At 38.9% G+C, this 13,312-nt stretch overlaps 2 protein-coding genes across 6 annotated transcripts in view; both read right to left on the bottom strand.

Annotated features, from left to right (window-relative positions):
* Positions 1-13,312, bottom strand: part of WDR37 (WD repeat domain 37) — a 71,028-nt gene that overhangs the window by 44,145 nt on the left and 13,571 nt on the right. For all 5 annotated transcript variants that reach the window (XM_028505421.2, XM_028505420.2, XM_036025071.1 and 2 more), the window contains exons 2-3: positions 8,476-8,653; positions 3,030-3,126 (exon numbers count right to left, since the gene is read on the bottom strand). In XM_028505421.2, coding sequence (XP_028361222.1) covers positions 3,030-3,126; positions 8,476-8,613 — 235 coding nt within the window. In that variant the 5' untranslated portion in view covers positions 8,614-8,653. The remainder of the gene's footprint in view (positions 1-3,029; positions 3,127-8,475; positions 8,654-13,312) is intronic.
* On the bottom strand, positions 3,646-4,995 carry LOC114491378 (peptidyl-prolyl cis-trans isomerase D). Its single transcript, XM_028505424.2, has one exon. The coding sequence runs from the start codon at positions 4,984-4,986 to the stop codon at positions 3,835-3,837; it is 1,152 nt and encodes a 383-aa protein (XP_028361225.1). The 5' UTR covers positions 4,987-4,995; the 3' UTR covers positions 3,646-3,834.

Raw genomic sequence — 13,312 nt, forward strand, 5'->3', positions numbered from 1 at the left:
CTATTGTAACCTGTTATTTAAAGGAATACTAGTGATTTGTTCTAAGTAGGATATAAAACCTGTTCCAAATTACTCTTGCTCAGTCCAGCTTGCCAAAAGCTCAAATGTAACTGTTGATATAGTTAGTGACCGTTCCCAGGTAGACTGACAGGTTATGTGTGATCTTAGAATACACAAGTGACATATATAAAGTATGACAACTGGAATGGTAGATTCCTTTACATTGTTTACATTTCTATGACCAGGCTTTTAGGGAAGGTGAGTTTTCTAAAAAATACATAATGTCTTCTTACCTATCTCCATATTAACAGTGCAAAAGCTATTTATTAGTATTCGACTTTTGGAATCATGACCAAGGCAGCCGATCCTTTCCACACACCCATAGGAGGGGATCAGAGACGCACCAGTAGGACTGCCTGACACTGGTGAAGGTGGGAGGAAGGGCTTCAAGCAAAGGAAAGGAGCAAGTTCTAGACACTGGGAATGCCAGCAAGAAGGTGGGACCACTGTCTTCACTGCAAGTAACTGATATCTGCCACAACCAAACAAGCAGGGGAAGATTCCTTCTCATACCTCCAGAACGAATACAGCTCTGCCTGCATGTGATTTTAGTCTGCAGTGCTGTAAGATAATAACTTGTGTTATTCTAAGCCACTAAACTTAATATAGCCACATAAAACAGGGCTTCTGGTCAAGGTGGAGGCACAGGTAAACATGACTCACCTCCTCGCACAATCACAGCAAAAATTACAACTAAACTACAAAATAATTATTACCCAGAACCAACAGAAAATCGAGCTGTATGAAAATCTGACAACCAAACAATTAAAGAAGTCACATTCATTCAGATGGGTGGTGGGGCAGAGACGTGGAGACACAGAACAGGATGGTCCTATATCCATGTGTAGTGGATTAAAATCAGGAGAGAGATCTCAGGAGTGAGGGATTCTAGCACCACCCCAGACCACCCAGCCCAGGGTCCCAGTGCCGGGAATATAAGTCCCCATAACTTCTGGTTGTACAACCAGTGAGGGTTGGGGCAGCAGAAGAAACAACAGGATGCTCAGGCGTCTCCTCTGAAAGGGCTCACAATGGACTTAGGGCTTACTCAGATTCACTTCTGCTGGGCTCCAGCACCAGGGCAGCAGCTTGAAGGGCACCAGTGGCATAGGGGGGAAAATTGAAGTATATGACATCAGGGCGAGTGCCATGGAACAGCTTCCTCCCAGACAAAACTCCAGAGGCCAGGCAGCAGCCATTGTTCCTTTCTGAGTCCTTCCCCACACAGAGACACAGAGCAGTAGCACAATATCTGAGACTCCATCAACCTGGTTTGCAAGAGGTGCCCCACCCTGATGACTGCCTAAGGCTCTGCCCCATCCAACTTACAAGAGCATTTTTCTACCTTAGACCTACTACTAAGACAGGGAGTCAAAGCGGCTCTGCCTAATATATAGAAACAAACACAGGGAGGCTGCCAAAATGAGGAGACAAAGAAATACAGCCCAAATCAAAGAACAGAACAAAAGTCCAGGAAAAGAACTAAACGAAAAGGAGATAGGCTATCAGATGCAGAGTTCAAAACACTAGCTTTAAGGATACACAAGGAACTCACTGGGTACACCCAGGCAGAAATGAAGGTTACACTAAGTCAGGGGTGTCAAACTCATTTTCACTGGGGGCCACATCAGCCTCATGGTTGCCCTCAAACAGCCAAATGTAATTTTAGGACTGTATAAACATAACTACTACTTAACAGTTAGGCAAGAGCTCAGTGCTGCCACTGGGTAGAAACAAGGTGCCAGGCCAGATAAAACAACATTGAGGGCCAGATTCAGCCTGTGGGCCTTGTGTTTGTCACCTGTGCACTAAGTGAAATAAAGAAAAATTTAGAGAATCGGCAATGGAGAGGATGAAGCCAAGAATCAAATCAATGATTTGGGACATAAGGAAGAAAAAAACATTCAATCAGAACAACAAGAAGAAAAAAAGAATCCAAAAAATTGAGGACAGTGTAAGGAGAGTCTGGGACAACTTCAAACATACCAACATTCAAATCATAGGGGTGCTGGAAGGAGAAGCGAGGCAGCAAGAAATTGAAAACTTCTTTGAAAAAATAATGAAAAAAAAACCTTCCCTAATTTGGTGAAGAAAATAGACATACAAGTCCAAGAAGCTCAAAGTCCCAAAACAAGATGGACACAAAGAAGATCATACCAAGACACATCATAATTAAAATGTCAAAGGTTAAAGATAAACAGAGAATCTTAAAAGTACAAAGAGAAAAGCAGAGAGTTACCTACAGGGGAGTTCCCATAAGACTGTCAGCTGATTTCTCAAAAGAAACTTTACAAGCCAGAAGGGACTGGCAAGAAGCACTAAAAGTGATGAAAAGCAAGGACCCACAATCTAGATAGATTACTCTGTCCAACAAAGCTATCATTCAGAATGAAGAACAGATGAAGTGCTTCCCAGACAAGATAAAGCTAAAGGAGTTCATCACCACAAACCATTCTTCTATGAAATGTTAAAGGGACTTATTTAAGGAAAAGATCAAAACTATGAACGTTGAAAGAGCAATAAATTCACAACTACCAACAATTAAATACAAAAAACAAACTAAGCAAACAAGCAGAGCAGAAACAGAATCATAGATATGGAGATCATTTGGAGGGTTATCAGTCGGAATGGAAAGGGGGGAGGACTGGGGAAAAGGTTCAGGCATTCAGATGTACAAATTGGTAGGTAAAGAATACCCTTGGGGATGTTAAGAACAGTACCGGAAATGAGTAGCCAAAGAACTTACATGCATGATCCATGGACATGAACTAAGGAGGGGGAGAAATTGCCAGAAGGAATGGGGGATGCTGGGTGGAGGGGAAAAAGGGGAAAGAGTTGGGACAACTATAAAAGCATAACAAATAAAATACATTAAAAAAATATAGTGGTGAAAGTCCAAACATCAATATGACTCACAAAGATTTTTAAGTGAAAAGTTATAAAAGTATATTAAGACAGGAGATACTCACATTCTAAGTTTTCAATATAAAGGTTTTCAAATTCTCTTTCTATTTGACCAAACAGTTCCAAAAGTGTACTGCGAACTGAGGAAGGCAGTTTAGAATCCTGCAGGAAAGGAAGATTTGTTCAAAATGCATGAATGAATGAGACACTCTGACACCAAGTCCCAATATACATTTTCAAAAATGGATTTTCTTGCCCTGGCCAATGTGGCTCAGTTGGTTGGAGTGTCATCCTGTAAACTGAAAGGTCATGGGTTCAATTCCCAGTCAAGGCACACGCCTAGGTTGTGGTTCAGTTCCCATCAGGGTATGTACGAGAGGCAGATCCATGTTTTCTCTGACATCGACATTTCTCACCTTCTCTATCTCCCTCCCTTCCCCTCTCTCTTAAAAAAAAAAAAAAAATCAGCCCTGGCTGGCGTAGCTCAGTGGATTGAGTGCAGGCTGCAAACCAAAGCATCGCAGGTTTGATTCCCAGTCAGGGCACATGTCTGGGTTGCAGGCCACGGCCCCCAGCAACCACACATTGATGTTTCTCTCTCTCTCCCTCCCTCCCTTCCCTCTCTAAAAATAAATAAAATCTTAAAAAAAAAAAATCAACAAGCATGTCCCCAGGTGAGAATTTTTTTTTTTTTTTTTAGTTTGTAACACTTTTATTAAGAGTGAACAGATACCAGTATTTCTAAACTGTAAACAATGGGAACTATCAGAGCAAACACATTAAGCAACATATATTAGACAAAAACCCTTCAATTTTCTTTATTGCCTTTATACATCAATGTGTAATACTTAAGTAGAACCAAATTCCTTATTAAGCAAACATTTTTGCATAAGCTGCCTTTTCTTTTTCTTTCTGTGCCTTTATCTTTTGTTTGACTTTCAGCAGTTCTGCCTGGATACCTTTATCTTCTGGTGCTATCTCCTGAGCTTTCTTAAGATCAGCCAATGCTTGGTCATATTCTTTCAATCCTTGCCATCCTTGAGCTCTACGGTACAGCGCTTTGGTATTTGACGGGTCTATTTCAGGAGCCTCCAAGCAACTGTCAATTGCTCCCTGCCAATTTGACATCTTCAGTTTGCAAGCACCAATATTCAGCATGCAGCTTAAAGCTACAGGTTGCAGCTTCAATCTATCTGCTTCCTCAGTTACAGCCTTTGAACCTTCCACGTATCTTAAAACCTTTGTGTATTTTCTAATGGCCATCTCCCAGTTCTGGGATTTGAAAAAAGTATTTCCAATGTTTTTTAAGTCTTCTGCTATTAATAATATTTTATCTACATCTTTTAAATCTATATCTGCGTCTTCAGGGAAATCTGGATGCTTATCACCAGAACCATCTTCTGGGAATATTCCCCAGTCATCCCCTTCCTTCAATTCTCCACATTCTGCAATAACGCAAGATTTGGCAGGTTTTTCACCTTTCACTTCTACATTTTCCAGAATTCTTGCCACACCCATTCCTTTAATTAATTGGCCAAATACCACATGTTTCCCATCCAAATGAGGAGTCGGAACTGTTGTGATAAAGAACTGAGAACCATTTGTATTGCTGCCTGCGTTTGCCATGCTCAATAAACCCTCCCGGTCATGCTTATAATAGAAATTCTCATCTTCAAACTTTTCACTATAAATACTTTCTCCACCTGTCCCATTCTGATTTGAGAAGTCTCCACCTTGAATCATAAATTTCTTAATAATTCGATGGAATGGGCATCCTTTGAAATGCAGAGGTTTCCCAGTGGTGGGTCCAATGCCTTTTTCTCCTGTACACAACGCACGAAAATTTTCTGCAGTCTTGGGTACAATATCTGCAAACAATTCTAAGACAATTCGACCAACTCGCTCGCCTCCAATGTCCACGTCAAAGAAGACTCGGGGGTTCCTGGGGTTGGAGGGCTTAGTTTTAGGGGATGGGTACGACATTTTGCAGACGCATTTGGAAGCAGGTACGGAGTACCTCATGGCCGTCTGGTAGCTGAAACTCCACAGTAGCTCTTCCAGAGGAGAATTTTTTAAAAAAGTCAATTATCTTAAGCTCATCTTATCTCTTTACATGTTCCATTTCTTATCATAAAATACTTAAAGAACTTAAAGTTTCAAATTTCTATAGATAAAATTAAAATCAAATTGTATAAATGGTTACTTAGGATAAGAATAAGCACTTCTTCAGAACAACATAATTTTTCTTTTTATAAGGGAGGAAATAAGTGTACTTTATTTAAAAACTTCCAAATTTATAGAGGGTATGCAGTTCTCATAAATATTAGAAATAGCCTTTAAGTTCTATCACAGAGTATTATAAATTAATTTTAATGTTATGTACTAATAGAAAATGTGCCTCACATAGTCCTCATGTCCACTGTTGCTTCAAGCAAAATATTTTCTATTATTCTCTGTAATACCTAAAAGATTACTGAGAAGATAGAAAAAAGAAAAATTTTCACCTATAAAAGTAAAACATGTGTCAGTTAAATGAAAACATTACCATGTAAGTCCCAGTAAGCTGTTGGTGCCTGCATGCCACAGCACATGCTCTGCACACATCAGTCCCATCTAAACCTCATGAGAAGTCAGTGGAAGAAGCAACATCTCACCTGAATTTTTAGGTATAGTCAAACAAGCAAGCAGTGTCCAAGGTACCAACTGTGTTGACAAGCATTTACCTTCCAGACACTGCTAATAACAGGGAGACTAACACAGTCTACATTCTGCTCTAATCCCCTGAGGACATGGTCTGCAATCAGGGGTGTCCAACCTGCAGCCCGCAGGCCACATGCATCTCAGGATGGCTATGAATGCAGCCCAGCACAAACTGTAAATTCACTTAAAAATGCTAAGACTGTTTTGTGATTGCATGTTGTAATATATTTAATTTGTGGCCCAAGACAACACAACTCTTCTTCCAGTGTGGTGCAGACACACCAAAATGTTGGACACCCCTGGTCTGTGTAGTCTAGTATTTTCTATGTGACCCCATCCCAGCATTAGAGAATTTTCAAACAAAATTCTTACTAAATATTGCAATATTTCTAAAATAATGTTTTAGTACTTAACTGCTGTCAGTATTAATTTTTTAAGTGATTTTTCAAATTTATATACAGCACAAACTTTTTGATATCTAATGAGTTGCAAATAAAAAGATACATATAACGTTTATTAAATTCCTTCTCACATTAATTGTCACCCTAATATTAATGGTGACATCAAAACTAAGATGTCACCATTAACGTCACTTGATAAAAGAATTTAAGGCAAAATGATCTCTAATGACATAAGCATTTTGGCAGTATGTTTTGAAGTAATCACAGAATGCTCAAGTAAATTTTACAAGATACTTGAAAATATATGTGAAGTCACTTGTTTACAAGCTGAATCTGGTAGAATTGGTTAATGCAGCCTCTCTCAATTCCCATCTAAAATATCAATAAAACATATGGGGGGGGGGGGGACCTTAGCCCTGGCTGGTGTCACTCAGTGGACTGAACCACAGCCTAAATACTGAAAGGTTGCTGGCTCAATTCCCAGTCAGGGCACATGCCTGGGTTGCAGGCCAGGTCCCTGGTTGGGGGCATGCAAGAGGTAAAATATCGATGTATCTCTCACTTGTTTCCCTTCCTCTTTTTCTCACTCCCTTCCCCTCTAAAGTAAATAAATAAAATCTTTTAAAAAATGAAAAAAATAAAAACTTAAGAGTAACAATGAAAAATAAAGTAAACCATCACAGTTGTTTGATACAGTCTGCCCCACCTTGTGGCCTTTGCATAGTCTCTTCCCTTTCCATGCCATGTCCTTCCCCAACCCCACATTCAGCTAGCCCCCCTCATAAGTATCACTTGTTGGAAGTGTTTCTGATTCCCAAGGCCAAATCTCCTCTTACGTGTATCAATTTTAACTCACCTACACCCATAACATTTAGATCCTTATTCGGCCACTGAAACGTTACATTTACTTAAATAGTAAACACCTCTTAATATAAAATGTAGTTGTAATGACAAAACTAATGTCATCATTAACATCACTTGATAAAATAAAGACAATCACGAAACAACATGCAGTGAAATGAGAACTTTTCTACCAGAAGGCAAGCGAGGCTGAGTGAGCACTCCTGAAAGACCTCCCCCACTGAGCTTTCCTAACAACTCTCCTAGTGCCTTTGACTTCACAGACCCTGCACGGAGGAGCTGAACTTCCAGTATCACTTGAGAAAACTCATGACAGAAAAGCTACTGATTCAGTAAAGCGCATAAAGGGATTTGCATTTTACCACAGCAGCATGAACCTGCACACAGGACCCATCAGTGATCCACGTGCACAGATTCAGGAGCCCTCTGCAACTATAGACCTCCCATCCCTGTGCTAAGCACTGCTTTCTAAACTACTTCTAACTCATGAATCTGATAGTTTAACTTACTGTAGTTCCTTTACATTAATCTTCACAACTGATACTTCTCCCCAACAACTCAAAGAACAGGACAGTAACCTCATGCAGAGATGACCTACTGTTCAACTCAAACCGACTGGTAACCAACCACCTATACGCTCAGACCCCTCTACTTACACCCACCATGCCAACTGCTTGCACCCCACACCATCTCTACCATCCTCCCACTGCTGAACCAGGCAAAGCACCTCACACCAGCCATCCAGGACACTGCACTCATTGACAGGTAGGCGCCTTCCAAGGAACACTGGAGACACCATGATGAGGGCTGAAAAGCAGTACTAGGCTGTGCAGGTCAGAAAAATCTTAAAGGCCTTCACAAAGGGTTACCCTGAAATGCAATTACCCCACTTGTGCTACATCACAATGGAGGGCAGGCACTCAGAAAGCCAAGAGAAGAATGCATGTACCTCATATGGGAGTTCATGCTAGGAGGTGCTAACAAAAGTTGTAGAATTTTCACTGCTAGAAATGTAAGGAAATCTAACAACTAAAAAAAGATATGCCCTGGCCAGTGTGGCTCAGTTGGCTGAAGCATCATCTCATAACCAAAGGGTTCTGAGTTCAAATCCCAGTCGGGGCACACGCCTAGTCTTTGAGTTTGATCCCTGGTCCAGGTGCAAATGATCCCCAGTCTGGAAGTATTCGGGAGGCAACCAATTGATGTTTGTCTCACATATCAATGTTTCTTAGTATTGTCTCAGACAACCAAAACTTGCACTGTAGAATAAAAACTACACCGTAGAATAGCACAAAGAAAAACTGATCTAAACTGTCCACCCACTTGTTTATTATTATTATGTACTATAAAAACATTAACTTGGAAATTGAATCCTGTCACTCTGTGGGTTGCTGTATTTGACAGTAACTTTATATCGGGGAGGGGGGGTGGCGGTTGGGTTTATTTTGGTTTTGGCTTTTCTTTGGTAACCCACACTTTTCTCTACGTTAGAGGCCTTGTATATTTGGTTATTTCTGGAACATTACAAACATGCTCAGCACTAACTTACTTGTCCTTCCAACATTTCTCTTGGTATACCCGTCCTCTCCTGCTCCGAGCTGTTAGTTCTTCGTATAGAAAGGCTATGAGATTTGCGTTTCTGTTTTGCTTGGCGCGCAGCTGAACAGCTCCCGCTTTCTGTGGGCATTACTTCCTCAAGGTGATATCCTGGTCACTCCTGCAATAAGCTAGACAAAAGCAGGAAAAACAAGTATACTTTATTTCTGATTATAGCAAACTAAAATCAAGAAAAAGGAGTGGACAAGACAATGGCTACTTTTAATTCCAAACTTCCTAAGGTTAACGTTTACTGCGCAATTTAGAATACGACAAATTAACATTTTAAAATAGAGACCATGGCCTTTGTTAAAGAGGTAATTTTTTAATCAAATTTCATTAAGATGTTTTAAAAATCAAATAGCAATGAAAAGCTTAAAATACAAAACAAGTCTTCCTTGACCAACTTTCCCCAGGCTCAGCCTACTCCCCAGGGGAACCAATTCTAACTGCATGCCCTAGACTACAGATTGCTGAGCAGCAACTTTCAACTGGTGTGGCACAAGAATTTTTAAAACATGCAGTACCTGACCTTGTTCATCAGGGGCACTGACCTCTTTTCCTTTAAATTGTCAAATAAAAAAATGACAACAGCCAACACAACAATTAGTATGAATAAACCAAAAATATACATATTTTTGTCAGATCAGTAAAATATATTTTGGTGCACCACAGAATTTCAGGGATTAATTTATGTGCACCATGAGATGAAAAAGGTTGAAAATCGCTGTCCTAGAGAAATACAACTCAAGCCACACATGTAACTGCAAATTTTCTATTAGCCACATTTTAAAAAGTAAAAACAGGCGAAATTACTTTCACAATGATTTATTTAACCCAACATGTCTAAAATAATATCATTTTCATCAATGCAAAAAAATACTATGGGATATTTCAGTTTGTATGCTTTAAATGTCAATATGTATCTCATACTCACAGCACACCTCAGATGGAACCAGCCAAGTTCCAAATTCTCCGATGTGGTCAGGGATGCCATGAGACAGCACAGATTTTCATTTATCCATTTTGGATATTATCTACTCATTTCTTGCTACTTTGAATTCCTCCTCCCAATATAACCGTGTCACTCTTAGTTAATGTAATTTTAAAGGAACATACCATTGACATTTTCTTCTTCAACTGCAGGTTCACATTTTGGGCATATTTTGCTCTCAGTGATCCTTCTCCCAATACATTTACGGTAGTTCATGTAATTTTAAGTAATACACTTATGTATATTCTTTCTTCAACTATTAACACTATCTTTTGATCCCCTCCATTCCCCACCTCTCTTTGTAAGAACAACTGAAAGTATCCCATCTTATCTTGAGCTCTCCCCCACAGCCCACCCATTTCCCAACTTTTGTTTTATCATCTGTGCTCTAAATGAAAGCACAGAGTATGTGCCCTTTTGGGAGTTTAATACCCTTGATACCCTTGAGGTCCACCCAACTTGTTGCACACACCAATAATTACTTCCTTCTGAGTCTGGGTAGTATTCCACAATATGGATGTACTACAATTTTAACCATTCGCCCACTGTAAAAAAATTTAGTTCTTTCCAAATTTTTACTACTACATTTAAAACACTATGAACAGTAACACGGGTTTTTCATGAACCTTGGTTTCCATTTGTTTTGGATGAATGCCCAAGCATGAGATTGTTGGGGCATAGGGAAAATGTACATTTCATTTAAAAAAAATTACTGAGATGTAATTCAAACACCATATTAAGTCACTCCCACAGCCAACTTTAGGCAACCACCAAATTACTTTCTCTACATTTAAAATTTCCTTTATTGGCCATTTCATATAAATGGAGTCACACAATAGACCAGCCTGGTCTACTGTGACTGGTTTTTACTCAGCATTTTTTAAGGCTCATCCATGTCACAGACTGTATTGACAATTTCTTTCTTTTTATTACCAAATATACCACATTTTACTTGTTCATCAGTTGGACACTTGGTTGTTTCCATTTTTAGGTTATTATGAATAATATCATTGTGAACATTAGCATGCAAGTTTTAGTGTGCATTTGTTTTTATCTCTCTTGTGTACACACTTAGGAATGGAATTGCTGGGTCATAAGGTAACTATGTTTAACCATGTTTTTGTTTGTTTGTTTGTTTGTTTTGACACTGTCAAATTATTTTCCAGAGTAAAAAATACTCCCATCAGCAATATACGAGAGTCTGTCTTTCACATCCTACCAGCATTTGGTTATCTCACTATTTTTAATTTTAGTTGTTCTGAGAGGTATGTAGTATCTTGTCATGGTCCTAATTTGCACTTCCCTGGTGACTAGTGATATTGAAAACTCTTTTTGTAAGCCCTGGCTGGCGTAGCTCAGTGGATTGAGCGCGGGCTGCGAACCAAAGTGTCGCAGGTTCGATTTCCAGTCAGGGTACATACCTGGGTTGCAGGCTGTGACCCCCAGCAACCGCACATTGATGTTTCTCTCTCTCTCTCTCTATCTCCCTCCCTTCCCTCTCTCCCTCTCTAAAAATAAGTAAAATTTTAAAAAAGTAAAGTAAAAAGTTAAAAAAAAAGTCTTTTTGTGTGCTTACTTTGCTGTCTGTATAGCCCCTCCAGTAAAATGCCTCTTCATGTCTTTTGCCCATTTTTCTAATACAATTGTTTGGGTTTCTTACTGTTAAGATTTTAGAGTTACTTATATATTCCTCATGAGTTATTTGTCAAATATGGAGGTTGCAAATAGTTTTTCCCAGTCTGTAACTTGTCTTTACTCCTAACATGGTTTTTCACAAAGCAAAACTTAATCTGATGAAAACCAACTCATCAATTATTCTTTTTTAAAATACTTTATTCATTTTTATACAGAGGGAAAGAGGAAGAAGCACCAATGTGTGGCTGCCTCTTGTGCACCCCCACTGGGGACCTGGCTTCCAACCCAGCCATGTACCCAGACTGGGAATCAAACTAGCAACCCTTTGGTTCGCAGGCCGGCAACTCAATCCACTGAGCCACACCAGCCAGGGCTGATCAATTATTCTTCTATGAATCATATTTTGAGTCATGTCTAAGAACGTTTCACCAACCCTAATTCCCCCAAATTTACTGTTTTCTTCAAATTTTATTTAAAACTGTATTTAAATTTATGAGCTATTTTGGGTTGATTTTTATAAGGTGTGAAATTTAAATCAAGATTTTTGGGGTTTTGTTTTGTTTGGGCTATTTTTTTTCTGATATCATCCAATTATTTCAGCACTATTAAGTTGAGGACTACCTATCCTATACTGAATTAAGAAAGTTTTAGCATACTGGTCAAAAATCAACTGGCTATATGTTTGTGGTATTACTTCTTGGTTGTCAGTTCTGTTCCACTGATCTATGTATCCCTTAGCTAATATCACAGTCTTGATTCCTGTGCTGTCTTGAAATCAGTTAGTGATTCCTGAGTTGTCTAAACTATTTTAGTTCTTTTGCCTTTCTACCTCACAAACTGAAACAATCTTTTCCACATCTACAAAAACCCTGATGGGGATTTTAATAGGAACTGTGTTTAATCTGTTTATCAACTTGGAGCGAATTGGCATCTTTATGATGTTGAACCTTCTAATCTATGAACACAGTTTATCTCTATTTAGATTATCTCTGATGTCTTTCCTATTTTGTAGTTTTCTGCACAAAAGTCCTCCATATGTCTTCTCAAATTTGCACTATAGTTTATGTTTTTGAGCAATTTTAATATATTCCTATTTCCATTTCCACATGTTCATTGCTAGTACATAAAAATACAATTGGCCCTGACCTTCACAGCTCAGTGGGTTGGGTGTTGTCCTGCAAACCAAAAGGTTATTGGTTCGATTCCCAGTCAGGGCACATACCTGGGCTGCAGGCCAGGTCCCCAGCCAGGGGTGTGAAAGAGGCAACCTACCTATGTTTCCCTCCCTTCCCCTCTCTCTAAAAAGAAACAAAATCAAAAAGAAAAAAACATCCAGTCTTTCATCATTAAGTTTGACACTAGCTAACTGTAGATTTTGTAAATATTTTTAATCAAATTGAGAAAGTTCCCTTCTATAGTTTATATTCTGAGCATTTCAGGAATGAGTGTAGAATTTTGTCATTTTTTTTCCTTTATATGACCATGTGGCTTTTCGTTTTTAGCCTGCTAACAAGTCAATGACACAGATACCATGTAATATGACGTGCATTTTCAGTTTATCCCCTGAATAAACCCCACTTGACCACAGTGTACAATTCAGTTTGTTCTCTCATTTTGTTTTATTTTTCCTACTTTCTTGTGGGTCACCTGAACATTTTTTTAAAATTTCACTTTGATTTATCTACACTATAGTTCAAATATATCTTCTTATAAATTTTTCTAGTAATTTTTCTAGGTATGACATTTTCATAATGTATCACAGTCTACTGATTATCAACATTTTATCAGTTCATGGTAAAATGCAGAAACCTTACTTCCTCTTGTCCCTGTCCCAACGCCCCTTCTCTAACATAATCACCTTAAATATTTTGTTCTACATACAAAGAGAACCACAGCAGACAGTTAATTAAGTTTCACCCTTCAAACATAATGTAAAGAAGGACCATCTATTGAATTCACCAATATGCTTGCTCTTTCCATTGTTAGTTCTTCCTTCCTGGTATTCCCACACTCCTTATGTCACTTTCCTGTTTAGAGAACTTGCTCTACCTATTTTTTTTAGGCCTGCTAGGGACAACTCATGTGAAGGAAGTTTTCCCTTGATATCTTATTCTGAGTTGAGTTCTTTTCCTCCAGCAGTTGAAAAATGTGCCACTTCCTT

Source organism: Phyllostomus discolor, chromosome 1 (genome assembly GCF_004126475.2).
Source record: "Phyllostomus discolor isolate MPI-MPIP mPhyDis1 chromosome 1, mPhyDis1.pri.v3, whole genome shotgun sequence".
NCBI lineage: Eukaryota > Metazoa > Chordata > Mammalia > Chiroptera > Phyllostomidae > Phyllostomus > Phyllostomus discolor.

Bases quoted from the DNA above. Each gene is read 5' to 3' on its own strand.
- LOC114491378 (XM_028505424.2), bottom strand. From the start codon at position 4,986: ATGAGGTACTCCGTACCTGCTTCCAAATGCGTCTGCAAAATGTCGTAC.